At 44.9% G+C, this 15,616-nt stretch overlaps 1 protein-coding gene across 1 annotated transcript in view; it reads right to left on the reverse strand.

Moving 5' to 3' along the window:
• LOC146832692 (uncharacterized) overlaps positions 1-15,106 on the reverse strand; it is a 29,025-nt gene extending 13,919 nt beyond the window's left edge. The window contains exons 1-3 of the mRNA XM_085605974.1: positions 14,301-15,106; positions 8,509-8,591; positions 2,127-2,283 (exon numbers count right to left, since the gene is read on the reverse strand). Coding sequence (XP_085462100.1) covers positions 2,127-2,283; positions 8,509-8,591; positions 14,301-15,056 — 996 coding nt within the window. The 5' untranslated portion in view covers positions 15,057-15,106. The remainder of the gene's footprint in view (positions 1-2,126; positions 2,284-8,508; positions 8,592-14,300) is intronic.
• Positions 15,107-15,616: the final 510 nt, after the last annotated feature.

The raw sequence follows: 15,616 nt of genomic DNA on the forward strand, positions 1-15,616 counted from the left end.
GGTTGGCTGTGGATGACCTAAGAATCCTGGTGGTGGTATATGGGGAGAATCATGCTGAGGGGTACTTAGGTCCTGCCTTACGCATGGCTCTGTGAGTAACTAAAATAATCTTAAAGAGGATTCTTTTATGAATTGGAAGCCAATGCAAGGTTTTAAGCACCGCAGAAGCAAATGCTCTGCAAGGAAGTCTCAGAACAAGGTGCGCTGCAGCGTTTTGGACCACTTGTAGTCTTTTTATTGTAGTTTTATTAGCCCCTGCAAAGAGGCTATTGCAGTAATCTAAGCGCGAAAGGATTAGGGCCACTGCTACTGATTTCTTTGCTGGAAATGGGATCAGATCAAAGAATGTCTTTAATGATCTTATTAGGCTAAAGCAGGTCCCTGCTGTGGATAACGCATGAGGGAGAAAGGACAGAGCGGAATGGAACTGTAATCCTAGGTTTTTAGCTACTTTAACCATATCTGGAGGGGGGTAGTTCCTTCTGGCTACCATCTATCCGGGATGAAGGTAACATTTCTCCCAATAGGCAGAATTTCAGTTTTATCGGTGTTACATTGCAAATGGTTATCCCTCATCCACTGTATAACTTGTGATAGGCAAATTTTAAAGTTCGCTTCGGCATCTGTGTTATCGTTGTCAAGAGAAACGATCATTTGAGTATCGTCTGCATAAGATGTTACTTCGATTCCGAAAGAGCTTATAAAAGTGATGAGAGGGGCCATATAAATATTTAACAACAGAGGGCTTAGAGAGGAGCCCTGCGGGACTCCTGTTGTTATGATTTTCTCTGTTGAAAGAAAGGGGCCTAGGGATACCGTTTGTCTTCGGTTGGTTAAGAATGATTTAATCCATTCTAGAGCAGTACCTGAAATACCGCCACATTTGAGTCTCTTCAAGAGGATGTCGTGTGAGATAGTATAGAACGCAGCCGATAAATCAAGTAAGATCAGGACTGCTTTCCTTCCCTTGTCTGCTAGAGTTTTTAGTGCCTCCGTGACTTCCAGAAGAGCTGATTCAGTTGAGTGCCTTGGACGGAAACCTGATTGTTGAAGATGAAGAATATTAGCAGATTCAATGAATCTTGAAAGCTCTTTATGCACACATTTCTCAGTTATTTTACCCAAGACAGGGAGCAGTGAAATGGGCCGGAGATTGGAAAGAACCGAGGAATCAATATTCTGTTTCGTTTTGAGGGGTTTGACCAGGGCAAGCTTCCATTCGTCTGGAACAACACCCGTACTTAGTGAGGAGTTAACAATTTGATTTATGACAGGGTTGATCTAATGGGGATCCTGATTTGCAGCTCATGATGGTATCATAGGTTGATTCTAGTGATACTGGTTTGAAGGTCGTGATACAGTGGGCAGCGTGGCAGGGAGCTGAGTCTGTGGACTCATTATTGCTAGGAGTGGTAGGAAAATTCTTTTGAATCTTAATAATTTTGTCTTCGAAGTAGTTTGAAATGTCATTGCACGGAGTTTGTGAAGGGGTAGTTCCTTCTGTAATCCTTTGGGATTGGTGAAGGATTTTATAATCTTAAAGATTGCCTTTTGGTCTAGATTAGTGTCCATTATTTTCTTTGAGTAGTACTCTTTTTTTGCAATTTTAATGTGGTCATGATAGAGTTCCTGCTATTTTTGTAAGCTGTTCTATGAGCGCAATTGTACGAACTTGGTGCATCTAGTGATGTGCATTCGCAACCATGCTTCGTGAATTTATATTCACTTACACAACTGTGTGTGGCACCGTAACTTGACTTCCACATCACCAATTATTGAGTCAATATCCCAGAGAACCATCACAAGTTCTGTAGGATTCAGAAAGTCGTCTTCTGGTTAAGATTTGCTTCCATCGCCTTTTGTGAAGTTGTCATCTACATGGGGTTACTCAACATACCGTGCTATACTGAAACCATCTTTGATTCATGCAATCACACACACTCGCATGACTGGAAGATCTAAAGTTCTTGGGCACAACATAAAGCCTCTCGCTTGAACACGACTAACTGTAAGGATGTGAAGACTTGAATCTAGGTGTTACTAGGATCTGGCTCCTACCAGCTGTGTTGGGTGTCAGGAATCCCACAGATCCCACATCTTGTGTGGAGTCTTTACTTATACCATACCTCTTGGTGGTTTGTCTTAAGGTAGGTCAGCTCCTCGGTCATGGTCTCTATCTGGACTTCCAATTCTGCCCGGGCCATGTTCTGCTCTTCTAGAATTCGGCGTAGACTGATTATATCAGCCTGGACAGACTGATGGAAGGATAGTTCATTCTCATACCTAGGCAAGAAAGAAAGAAAGATGTATAGATTGTAAATAAGGCACAACAGTTCCAATGCAGATTATAAACTGAGAATAAATATGGTAGAAGTAACCTGAAGAGTCTCCAAGTGTAAAGTTATCGTCTGTGCAGTGGTTGTCTCCATATGTGAGAACTCCCTCTTCAGAAATGACCTCTACATTTGAACTCGTTCTCTGCTCACAAGTGGTCTTCACTTCTGAAATGTGATTACACTTTAAATGGGCCCGGTACTGACCAGTACTGAGTTCCAGCCCTTTTTATTTTGAGAGGGAGAGTACCTGCACTTCTCAAGAGAGATATAATACTTTTTTTTGGAGAGTACCAGAACTTTTCAGAAACAAGCGGGTACTCTGGTACCGAGTACCTGCACTTCTATTTTTCCATTTCAAGAACTGGTCCAACAGTCCTTGAGGACACACCCTACCCTACGTGGGGTATAATGGACAAGTCCAAAATGCCTTCCCGGAACATAAGTCATGGTGGGCTCGTCCATTATATCCCAAAAGAGATACTTCCTGCAGCTCAGGGCTTTAAGTAGGTCGAGCCCTGGTGGTGCTGAACACAGGCAGTTTTTAAAAGGGGGCATCAAAACGGGTCCCTATTGGGCTCTGTTTTCCTGCCCTGGTCCAGTTTTTGCATGATCTGTGGCTTTGGAGTGAGAATGCGCACTAGATGTGCGCATGCTAACTTTTCGCTAATGGAGCAGTTGCAGGTGAAGTCACACCAGGTGAATGTTGAAGCAGGAAGGGGATCCTATAAAGAGAGACATTGTCTCTCTGGATTTCCGTTCCTTCTCAGTAGTGCCAGAGCAGCAACAACATCCTTATGCTAGCCACTGTGGAAATCAGATCGCAGGAACCACCTGGGAACGAACAAGATCACCACGCCCCTGCTCTGCCCACTGGAGTCAGAGCTCACAGTAGAAGACCAGCAGCATCCAACCACCAGTGCGACCCTGCTCTGCCCTTTCAGAGCAAGTGACCAGCCTGCCCACTGCAGTGAAATCCAGTTACAAGGGCTGCGTTTTGAACCAGCCTGTGTGATCCCGCCCCAGCCCAAACAGCACTAGGAAGTTTCAACTCTGAGCAAAGATTTGGATGCTGTGCCGTTTTTAGGTCTCGCCTAGCGTTGCAGCACGCATGCGCTGCGTGCTCTGCGAGGCTTCTTGTGAGCAAGCCAATTTCAGAGGTGGAGTCTAGGCTCCGCCCCTTCTTTCCATTGGCTTGCGTCATTGCGCATGATAAACCCTGGCTTTCCATTTGGAGTGAGACTTTTTAGTCCCCGCTTGTTACCGCCCTGTCTCCTCTTGGCCCCACAGACCCGGACTGGATCTTTCACATGCGGCATTACACTGTCTCCTTTATTAGTGGGTAAGCACTCTTTTCTGTTAATTCCGTGCTTCACGGGATGCTATGTACTGTGCTATAACACAGCGCTTGTTTTTTTAATTGTGTAATGCTTTTTATTATTTATTTATTTACTTTCTTTTCACTTTGCCGGCACATGCGCATTACCTTAAGCCATGTTAAGCTAAATGCAGGTGCCGTGATTGCTGAAAAAGTAAAGAAATAGATGTTTTTCCATTTGTTTACTTTTGCTACAATCGCGGCACCCGTGCTTTACTTTAATATGGTTAAAGGTAAAGCGCGGGTGTCACGATTGCTGCAAAAGTAAAGAAATAGAAAAAAAATCTATTTCTTTACTTTTGCAGCAATCACGGCACCCGCGCTTTACCTTTAACATGGTTAAAGTAAAGCACAGTTGCCGTGATTGTAGCAAAAACAAATAAATAGAAAAAAAAAGAGTGGCCCGCCATTTTTTTCTAATTGTTTACTCTTGTTTACAATGCCATAGGTTGCAAACTCGCAATTGCGACACCTATAGCATTGTAAATGCTTGTTAGTAAACAGCAGGGAAAGAGGAGTGGGTTGAATGTGGAGGAGGTAAGAATAATCAGGCTCGTGCTGCTTAAGCAAGTAGGATTTGGACAGGACACCTCAGGGCCATGGGGCGGGCCCTATCTATATTTACACTCTAGTGCAGTAGCGGTCCGTGGAGGGAGTTCCATGGGGTGGTGAGGCGGGCGGGGGAGGATCAGGGTGGGGAAATGTAAACACCGGAATATGGATGAACGGAGGTAAGTACACATTTAAATAAATAAAACAAATTCCTTTGCACGCGCTGCATCGCAAAATGCGATGCAGTGCACGCAACGAAAATCATTTTATTTATTTAAATGTGTACTTACCTCCGTTCATCCATATTCCGGTGTTTACATTTCCCCACCCTGCCCCTCCCCCACCCCACCTCACTGCCCCACCGAACTCCCTCCACGGACCGCTACTGCTCTAGTGGCAGCTCTGATTGGAAGCTGCAGTCACATGACTTTGAGGCAGCGTGCTGAAATCTGATACGGTCACATTCTGGGCAAAACAAGAGCTTGCCAAGGGGGAGGGTGCATCCAAACTTCCTCCCGTATCTGGGTTCTCTCTCTCTCCTGTGCAACAACAACCATCTGCAGGCAAAACAGCCTCGCTGAGAGCAACTACAGACTGCAGGCATGCCCAAGATACAGTGCTTCGCACAGGCGTATGTATATTGTGCTGCAGACACAGCACCATTGACGTAGTGATGCACACAGCAACACTGCTCCTGCACGTACAGTCATTCACACCGATAATAAATACAAAACAGCACCCACTGACATACCCAAGGATAGTCCTGCACACTGACGTGTGTACAGTGTGCTACAAACAGAGCAGCATCAACGGTGGTGTGGCACACACCCACAGCAGCAGTAACAACGCTGCAGCAGTCTCAGACACAAAAAGATATGCAGACTGCCGCTCGCCAGTACATGCAGTAAATACCGCGCACAGACGCAGATCGTGTGGCAACCGTGTCAGTGGCATGGCAGTGTCATCACACACAGCCACGCCAACAACTATGACTCATACAAGCAGCCATTCCAGTGCCACGCCCGCAGGTACATCCACAAATTCAGTTATGCACACAGGTGTGTACTGTAGCTTTGTTGGAATACCTAGCAAATCTCAAAACATACACATAACACACCCAGTTGTTAATATCATTGTGTGTACGACAATGTACTTGTTGGCACCAGCGTGCACAGTATCGGGGCACTTGTGCATGTCGGTGTTGCACAAATGGTGAAAAGGCACTATGTAAATCTATAGTTTGCTGCAAACTCAGCAAAAGCGCTAACATTGTGGCATTTGAAGCCACACCAAAACAACACAAAGAGTATCAACGATAGACTGTAAATCCAAAGGTCTCGCATTTACGTGAGTTTAAGCTATTGGCATTGTAAATGACAATGCCTTTTAATTATGTTTTAAATACTAAAACATATAAAAAAAGGCATTGTCATTTACAATGGCAATAGCTCAAATGCGCGTAAATGCGAGACCTATTGCATTGCAAATGCTTGTTCTTTCTTCTTGCTAACTTCATGGTGTGTCCAGGGTTTGTATACTCCTGTTATAGATTTAGGTGTGGCAAATAGTCGCCAAGTACAACGTTGGATACATCCCACAGTGCTCGTGCTGAGTTGTGGGAGACACTGTTGCGACCCTATGGTGCAGAAGCCAGATATATATTCCAGTTGCACATGTCACTGGTATTGGTCAATGAATGATGTCAGCATAATTTCCAGCCTTTACTTACTCTATGTTGAGAGTTGAAGACATTAATGAACAATATCTCAAGACATTCTCCTGCACCCTTGCACTATTCAGGACTAGGACTGCCCATCTGGCAGTTAGTGACACTATGTTTTGAGTCTATAGCTTTTCCATCAGTGCAAACCACGTTCTATGCTTTATTTATGTCAAATGGACACCTGTTTTTTTTTTCCTGGCTCTGTGTATGCATCATTTTTGTCTATCATTTTGTCTTCACCTTGATCTAACAGCTTTTGTGTCTCAGTATTACCACAATTCACTCAACCAAAACCCATCACCAACAGAATTTATTACAGAACAAGGTCAACTACCTATGTCATAGGTGTAACCCATTGCTGGGCTTCATGGATGGTAAAAAAAAAAACAACACACAAAATGTGACATTAGGTACATTTTCTAGAATTGGCAACCAGACATTACAAATAATGATAAATCTTCCATCAGAACAGCAAGCTTTAGGCCTCAGGTGAACAACGTAGAGACAATCAATTCGTCAACAGGTTAAGGCACTATTAATACTCCGAGAACATACCAAGAATCTTAGGGGCCGATTAAGATGGCAGGCGTACTTGAGTCCGCCTGCCATCGTAGTGGGGATTGGGACCACCCGCCAGTCAGACGGCGATCCCGCTTTCCAAATTAGGATGCGACCGCCACCATGGCGGTTGCATCTTGCACTTTAACATTGCGGCGGGTGCTGCTGGCTGCACCACCCGCCGCACTGCCAAAAATGCATGTTTTGCATTTCACTGCACTACGTGGCAGGCACCACGTGGGGCCTGCCACTTAGTTCAGTGAAATGTAGGGGGGTACCATGGCTACCCCCCAGTGCACCAACACCTCCCTCCAACACAAGGGTGGCCTGAAATGGGCCCCTGAAACCAATCCCTGCCAGCCTTTCCATGGCGGTTTTGCCACCATCGAATGGCTGGCTACAGGCGGCATCGTAATTTGGCGGACGGTGCCTGCTAGGCACCGCCACCATTTTACACATCATGACCGCTCTGCCAGGCAATTGGATCCATGGCAGGCAGTCTTTTATGCCCACCACGGTCGCGGACTGGATTCCCCCGCTATCATAATTCAGCAGGCGGAGAATCGTCGTTCGATGGCGGAGGGCTCACCACCCCACGGCTGGCGGGCCTTCCGCCATCGTAATCAGCCACTTAATGTTAAAGGTGTGCCTTGCTTGTACCTTGGGGAGAGACCATCAGCATGCTTAGAACATTTAAATGTGTTGCTCCATCATGGAGCTAGACAATAGTCACCACTCATCTATTCTCATGTGCATACTCAAAGCAGACAGATTAAGGTAAACACCGGGTTTATGGTCCTGGTTATATTCTACAAGCTAGAATCCAACTTGAAGTCTCATTTGGTCAACTTATCTGCTGCACTGCATCAGTAAATAATAACATTAAAATATTATTGTGACCTCTCCGCCCGCCCCCCAAGCGCCTTGAGACCCTCACAGGTGTGTAGCTGCACTTTATAGGCCCCTGATTTATTGATTGGATGAAAAAGTAAGCATTTTGGAGGAAGTCACAAAAGTATACTAGGATTAAAAGATCAATTAAAAAACACTACAAGAAATAGGAAATCGAAAGTAAAAAATGACAAACCACTGGACCATTTACTTTTTTTGGTCACCAGTGTCAAAGTATCTATTCAGGGTCCTGCTGACTGCACTTCAATAACCAAACTTCTCACACACATTAGAAGCAAACATGTACCTCAGGAGTTGGGCTTTCTTTTATTATCCTTTGTAAGTGATTCCTCATGATTTTCTTACATACACAATGCTAGTTCCCGTGGTTTAGGCCACGCCCATAATTGGGTTTGACGGGCCCCTTTTACAGACCCCTGTTTTTTCATCCCACTCAAAGCCTTTGCAACTTGTGTCCAATGGGAGGGGTGAGCCCTGAATTCTATATACTATAGGGAACTGTGGGCCCCTTGGACTACTACACCCCAAATGGACACGTAAACTTAGTGGCAGGTATATAAATAATTCACTGTAGAACTAAATATAGAACATCGACAACAGGAATTCATGCTTAAAACCTGAAAGATCCCTTTCCAGTGGTACCATTGTATCAATGGGCCATTGTTTAAGAGACATTTTTGTTCTTGTAGTAAACCCTTCCCCCTCTCTTTGAAACCATAGGCAGAAAATTAAAACCCCATAAATTGGATAGATTTGCAATAAAAATAATAATAATATTAATAGGGACACGCATATTCATGGGAAAATGTTTTTGAGTAAAATGTTGTTGCATGTTTTTCTTGAAAACATTTCCCTCCTTGGGAAAGGGTAGTGTGGAGCGAAACACATATTGGTGACCTTATGATCAAAATTCTGGGAGTACAATTTAATAAATTGCAGTTGGAAAAATGGAGCACAGAATATGTATTCTCATACACCTGAATAGAAATATTGTTAAACCCTTTGAGAGGGGCTTCAGTGAGCCCTCACGCTGCCCCTGCCACCCCACTCACTTGATTCTGAAGTTGTCGGTGGCCAGCCTGGCATTATCGATCTGCAGAAGCAGCTTGGCGTTGTCAATGGAGGGTGACTGTATCTGGAAGACAGGCACAGCATGTCACTTTATTAGTGAACGCGACACCATCAGGAAGACAGGTACAGCATATCACTTTATTAGTGAACACGACATCATCAAGAAGACAGGCACAGCGTGTCACTTTATTAGTGAACACAACATCATCAGGAAGACAGGCACAGCGTGTCACTTTATTAGTGAACAGGTCAACCTTCAGGAAGGCAGGAACAGTATGTCACTTTATTAGTGAACGTGACACCATCAGGAAGACAGCGGTACAAAAGGAGGTGGTGATGGACGGAGCATCAGAACCAATCAAACATTCACACCCAGTCAACAGATCTGGGTTTGATCCATCACCGTTCTTTAGCCCACTCTGCCACCCCAGTTCAGACATGGCCATACGCAAATCAGTCTGACCCTGTGCCACATGGGAACAGTCCAGCCCGAACTGCCAAGCCATGCCTTCCCTGGACCGGAAACAAGCTTCCTAGGACCGGTTTCTGGCATTTCAGCCGTCTTCAGCCAGGCTTGCTTGAATCCAGTGGCAAAGTGAGCAAGGGACTCAACGTCTGAGCATAACCTGCCAACTAATGGCGCACATAGCGGTACAAAAGGAGGTGGTGATGGACGGAGCATCAGAACCAATCAAACACTCACACCCAGTCAACAGATCTGGGTTTGATTTTTGAGCATACCCTGCCAACGTATGCAACAAAGCGGTACAAAAGGAGGTTGTGATGGACGGAGCATCAGAACCAATCAAATTTAGGCCCAGATCTCTGTACTGGGGTGAATGTATGACATTGTTCTGCATTCTGTCCATCAACTGTTTTTTTGCATTTGTCACCCCGAGTGGGAAGGGTATGCCCAGACGTGGGTCCCTTGCTCCCCATGCCACTGGAATCAAGCTATCCTGGCTGGAGAGGGGTGCAACCCCGAAACTGGTCCTAGGATGCTTGTTTCCAGTCCAGGGAGGACCTGGCTTGGCAGTTCGGGCTGGACTGTTCCCATGAGGCACAGGGTCAAGACTGATTTGCATATGGCTGGGTTCAAACTGGAATGGCATGGTGAGCAAAAAAGCGATGGATTTAGGCCCAGATCTCTGTACTGGGGTGAATGTATGACATTGTTCTGCATTCTGTCCATCAACTGTTTTTTTGCAACCATCAGGAAGACAGGCACAGCATATCACAGACAGGCACAGCATATCACTTCATTAGTGAACTCGACACCATCCGGAAGACAGGCACAGCATATCACAGACAGGCACAGCATATCACTTTATTAGTAAACGCGACACCATCAGGAAGACAGGCACAGCATGTCACTTTATTAGTGAGCTCAACACCATCAGGTACCCAGGCACAGCATGTCATAGACAGGCAGAGCATGTCACTTTATTAATGAATTCAGCACCATCAGGTAGACAGGCACAGCATGCCCCTTTATTAGTGAACTGGACACCAATAAGAAGACAGGCACAGCATATCACAGAGAGGCACAGCATATCACTTTCTTAGTGAATGCGACACCATCAGGTAGACAGGCACACCATGTCACAAACAGGCACAACATGTCACTTTATTAGTGAACTCGACACCATTAGGAAGACAGGCACAGTTTATCACTTTATTAATGAACGCGACACCATCAGGTAGATGGGCACAGCTTATCACTGTATGGGTAAACCCAACACCACCAGGAAGACAGGCACATCATATCACTCTATTATGGACGCAACACCACCAGGAAGACAGGCACATCATATCACGGTATTAGTGAAGGCAACACCATCAGGAAGACAGGCACATCATATCACTCTATTATTGAACGAAACACCACCAGGAAGACAGGCACATCATATCACTTATTAGTGAATGCGACACCTGGAGGAAGACAAGCACAGCATGTCACTTTATTAGGAACTCAATATCATCAGTTCATTTTTTGGTCGGAAATTGTGGGCCCAATTCAAAAAGGTAAGTTCAGACCTGAAGTCTAAGGTTAGACCTGAAGTCTAAGGGCCCAATTCAGAAAGGTAAACTTAGACATCAGGTCAAAGTGTACCTTTCTGAATTGGACCCTGTGTTTTGCTCAAATTGACTCTCAGCTCTCACATTCCCAGCGCAAAGGAAAGGTATTTGAGAAACAATGTGGCAAACAGCAAATTCACGGCACATATACTTTATTATCCCTTCACCTTCTCCTGCATTTATCATTTAATAAGTCATTCATCTCAAAATGAATTCATATAAAGATTACGATTTACCTAGGAAATACTCTGCAGGGCCCCTTTGAAAATACTATCAAGCACCACCAGCAGCCCCTACGTGATGCTATCATTGTCTCAGCCCACTGAAAGGCTGAAACTTGAGGACATCCTGCTGCTTGCCGGGATGCTAAGCCCTTTAAAACTGAATGACAGGGACATAAAATAGACTTTCAGAATGCCCGGGTGGGCGTGCATGTGGTGCGTGGGGTTGAGGGAAACTTGTTAACATCCTTAGTGACCAAACGCTGCAGGGCATTATTAGTTGGGAGTTGCCTGTTCCAGCAATATGTGCCCTGGGCCTAACTTTGATACATGCCTGAGAGCAGTTGTAATCGTCCTCAGCAGAGGGAACAAAGATTAATTACTTTTCAGATTAATAAAAACTTCGGTGAATTTTAGCAAGGGCTTTATCTCCGCTTTTTTGGCTTTAAAAGAGATAAAACTAACGCCCTATCAACAAGAGGGTGCTAACCTGCAAAATCGCATGTTAGCGCCCTTTTTCCCTACGCCTCCCTTTGCATCTCTAATGAGATGCAAAGTGGGCGTTCCTTCCGAAAATAACTGGAGAAATGTCACTAACCGACATTTCTCCAATTATCAATCGGCACGCTAACAAACATAGCGATAAGAAACGTAGCGCTAATAGCGGTTATCGCTACTTTCCGTACGCCTGCTTTTAGTTTGACTTAGCCATGATATCCAATGGAAGGTGGATATCATGGTTAAGTATGCCGTGCCCTATCAACAACGTAGCGCCAAACGTTGTGCGATTATCGCTGAAATCCCAGCGATAATTGCACATTTGGCAGCTAACTCGGGTATTTTCATCGCTCTGGAGATAAGCGTCGCTGATAGCGTGCGATGAAAACAAGCGATAGCCAGCGATAATTATCCTAGCGCTAAGTGCGCTTAGCGATAATTATCGCGGGTTGTTGATGATGTGCCCCTCTATTTTTTTATAAGGAGCCGAGTTGTGTGAATTTGAGAGCGAGCAGATAGTGCATCTGTCTCATTGTGAAGTAGAGAAACAAGCATGAACAACCAGTTTGCCTTTGTGCTTATATCTGTGCTTGGAATGCGAATGCACGCCTGGAGGCTTCATGGCGCTACGAGCAATTGATCTGGCAGAGTCTGCCTGTGTCTGAAGGTTTATTCCTGTATTAGACTTACTTTGGTGATGTTGTATCTGAATGTGGCTAGAAGCAATGCTTTAAAAGCCTAGATGAGGGTATCTATTGGATTAAATGTTGCACGTGCCCTATTGATTATTGCAACGTTTGCCCATCCTGCCCACTTGTCCAAAAGGATACATATAGGCATGGTAAAGCTGTGATCTTATTTACCCTCTTTGACAAGAGCATCAGCTTGCTGCTCTCAAGCTCTCACGAGCGCACAATGTCACCATGCCTTAGGAACTAACAGCAGCAGAATCCAAGGTACTGGTGAAAACCTGTAACCTTTGTTAACAATATTTGTCAAGGAAAGTGCACGAACACAGTCTCGATGTGGTCCATTTTGGATTTGATGTCGATTGACAGTTTATCCATTCATCCATTCAGGAAGGGCCCTGGCCCTAGAGTCATCATGCATTGCCCTGGACAATTATAGCTATTTGTGGATTGTAATACAGGCGGACTGATTTAGCCATACATTGGATCAACCCCCCGTCTACCAAATCACCTGAGAAATCTATAAAGGAAACTTATAGCTTTGTGGTTTTTATGTTTTTTTTTAACATCAAATAATAATTTACATGTTACATGTATCATAGATGGTGACTAAAAGACAAGCTTTATCAAACAACATCGACTAGCTAGTCAACCTTCTATATACATATTTACATCCTTACAGTAGGGGATAATCGCAGGGTACAAAAAGGATGCACTGGTAAATGATGCAATAAGGAGGTAGAGAGGGTAAAACATTGCTCCTTAATCCTAGGGTTACACCTGGTCCTTCCCCTGGAGTAGGGTTAGGTCGTCTTACTTCTCACTCCGTGACCCAGAGCTATTAGCGCGCTTTGCTGAATATCTTTCCTGCAACAACCTGGGATGAGACCGGAGAGTACCTGTGAGGATCGGATGTCCTGTGCAAAAAGTCTGTCCAACATTATGACTCCTTGGCTGTCATAATGCAGTCTCAGGTGGAGCTGATACAGTAGTAAGATGTGGTTAACAAATGTCCTTTTAAATTTGGAATAAAGTGGAAAAAGGAAAGGATCTGTCCCCTGATGAGTGTATTTTCAGGAAATATTCCACCAAGATTAATGAAGTAATGCACATCAGTTCTATTAATTTGTATGCTTTGCTCTGTCCTGGAATATCTGTTTTGACTGCTTTGCAGTGCTAGTGAGTTATTTGGGACGCACCCCCTCAAAGAATATTCATCTAGTGCTATACAAGGGGTAGATCACCCCCACTTTCATGCGATGGCTTATGTAGGGATTTGACCAGGGTGTAGGCGTGCTCTTGCCTGTTCTTGAACCCACGGTGGTCCTGATGCTGTCTTAATAAGAGGCAAAGGTCTTCTGTGGCGAGGCTCATGTCCTGGGCTCCTCCTTAGACTGGTTGTTTGGGTTGATTCTCAGGTCGGGGCTACAGTTTTCCAGAGTTTTCTTCCTAGAACGCTGATAGATCTGCCTCCCTGTTTCTCCCATTTGAATCTTTTTTTGGAAGGTCAGAGTCGACTTGCCCTAAGATGTAAGCTAAAGGACATATGAGTCATACTGTCCAGGAGGTGTAGGGGACCATGACCTTCAAACACATTGAAAATAGAGTACTTTGAATTTTATACTCTGATCTTACGGATCCAGAGCAAGTGACATGAGCAGACTTCATTAGGTTCAGGCAAAGCCCAACTGCTTCATTTTACATTCCCTGAAGCTTTTGGATGTATTTGCTACTGGTCTGAGGCTAGCCTTTGTATCAGTAGACCAGATGGGGTACTACTCAACTCCAGGAGTGGCTGATTCCCTGATATCTGGTGAGTGATGGAGAGATCTGAGGAAAGCCTCACCTGAGACATTTACTTATCTACCTGCTTAGATAAAGTGTGACCCCACAACTTATCGATTCCGCTGATTCTGTTGGTTTGCCTGCTGTTTGACCCATGAGCATAACCAATAGCCTGAACTGTTTTGTTCCTGAATTCCATGTAGCATGTGTTTCCCATTTGCTCCCAGATTTGCTGTTTTGCATCAGAATATTTTTAACATATTACAATCTCCATTAAGTTTGTGGGTATTCATCACCTCAGTGTTTCCTAGCCTTTGTGCTGCACTGAAAGGGAGTTATAATGAAAAAACACAAGCAAAATTAAGTTTGACATCACAAACTCTCTAAACTTTTCCCAGACAATGAAGAATAAAAAAGAAAGCCTGCTGTTGCGTGTTTTGTTTAGGGAATGGTTTGGCCATTTCTTTTAAATGTTAAAGTTAAGGGGAGCCCTTTTCTTACCTTGCTCCTGAGTTCGGCAATTGTCTCAAAGTACTTGTTTTGGTCAGGATCAGGGCCGACAGTGCCAGAGTTGATCTGCTTTTCATACCACTCTCGAATTTTGACTTCTAGGTCCGCGTTTGCTGCTTCCAGAGCGCGCACTTTCTCCAGGTAGGTAGATAAGCGGTCGTTAAGGTTTTGCATGGTCTGCTTTTCATTGCCAGGGAATAGACCTTCAGGTGCCCCATAATCACCAGGGAAACCAGGGCCCGGACCACCAAAGTAGCCACCGCCACCACTCACAGGTCCCTGAAATTCTGGACCATAGCCGTCTCCTGGACCAATACCAACGCTACCTCCCAAGCCACCTCCAAAGCTTGATCCCAGCCCACTCCTTAAACCTCCTGCAAAGCCACTACGAAAACCTGCTCCTTGGCCGCCACCAAAATCTCCCCCCTGGCTAACGCCAAAACCTCCTCCCTGGCCAATGGCAAATCCAGACCCCTGGCTAGCCCCAAAACTGCTAATGTTCCTTCCAGACCCCATGCCTGCCAAGCTGCCGCCTGCACTCATAGCATAGTTGCTGCCAATGCTTTGGGCGTAGTTGCCCCCTGCACCTCCACCCATGCTGTAGCCACCACCAGAGCCCTGGCGAAAGCTAATGGATGAGCCCCCACTCATGCTGCCCCCAAACCTAGCCCCACTGCTTTCATATTTTTGGGAGGATTGCCTGCTATATCCACCTTCCCGCTGAACAGACATGCTTCTGGTTGCCATTTTGTGATGGCAGGAGGTTCTGCCTTTGCAAAGATCAGTGGCAGGAGATGGTCTTTATATAAACAAGCATTTGGGTGTTGCATCTCAGCTCGTGCCCCCCCTCGAGTATCCGCCTTATTTCTCATGTTGGAAAGCACACTGTGGCTTTTTTTTGTTTGTTTGTTTTTGCCAGATCAGCATTAAATGCTCTGAGAATATGTCCCCGGGAATATTTGCCTTATTCAAATGAAAAATGGGTGGGGTGCAAGAAAGTCTATATGAATATGACAAAAGCAAATATGGCTGTAGGAGACAGTTGCACCTCTGTAGAAATTGGAATGTGTTATAGATAGAAGACCATGCCACATGCACACTTACTTGCACGATTCTTAGGAGCAGATTTACTAATATTTTACTTGGGCGACTGCATAATGCTAACTGATGTTAAGCATTGGCAATGTCGATCAACTGAGTGTGCGAAAAGAATTTGGAGGTGAAAGTTAAAGGAAGCGCAGTGTACTGTACTGCAAAGTTCAAAACACGATAATTCATGAAAAGTGTGTGTGGTGGGACAGAAACAT

The sequence above is a fragment of the Triturus cristatus genome, chromosome 5_1 (genome assembly GCF_964204655.1).
Source record: "Triturus cristatus chromosome 5_1, aTriCri1.1, whole genome shotgun sequence".
NCBI lineage: Eukaryota > Metazoa > Chordata > Amphibia > Caudata > Salamandridae > Triturus > Triturus cristatus.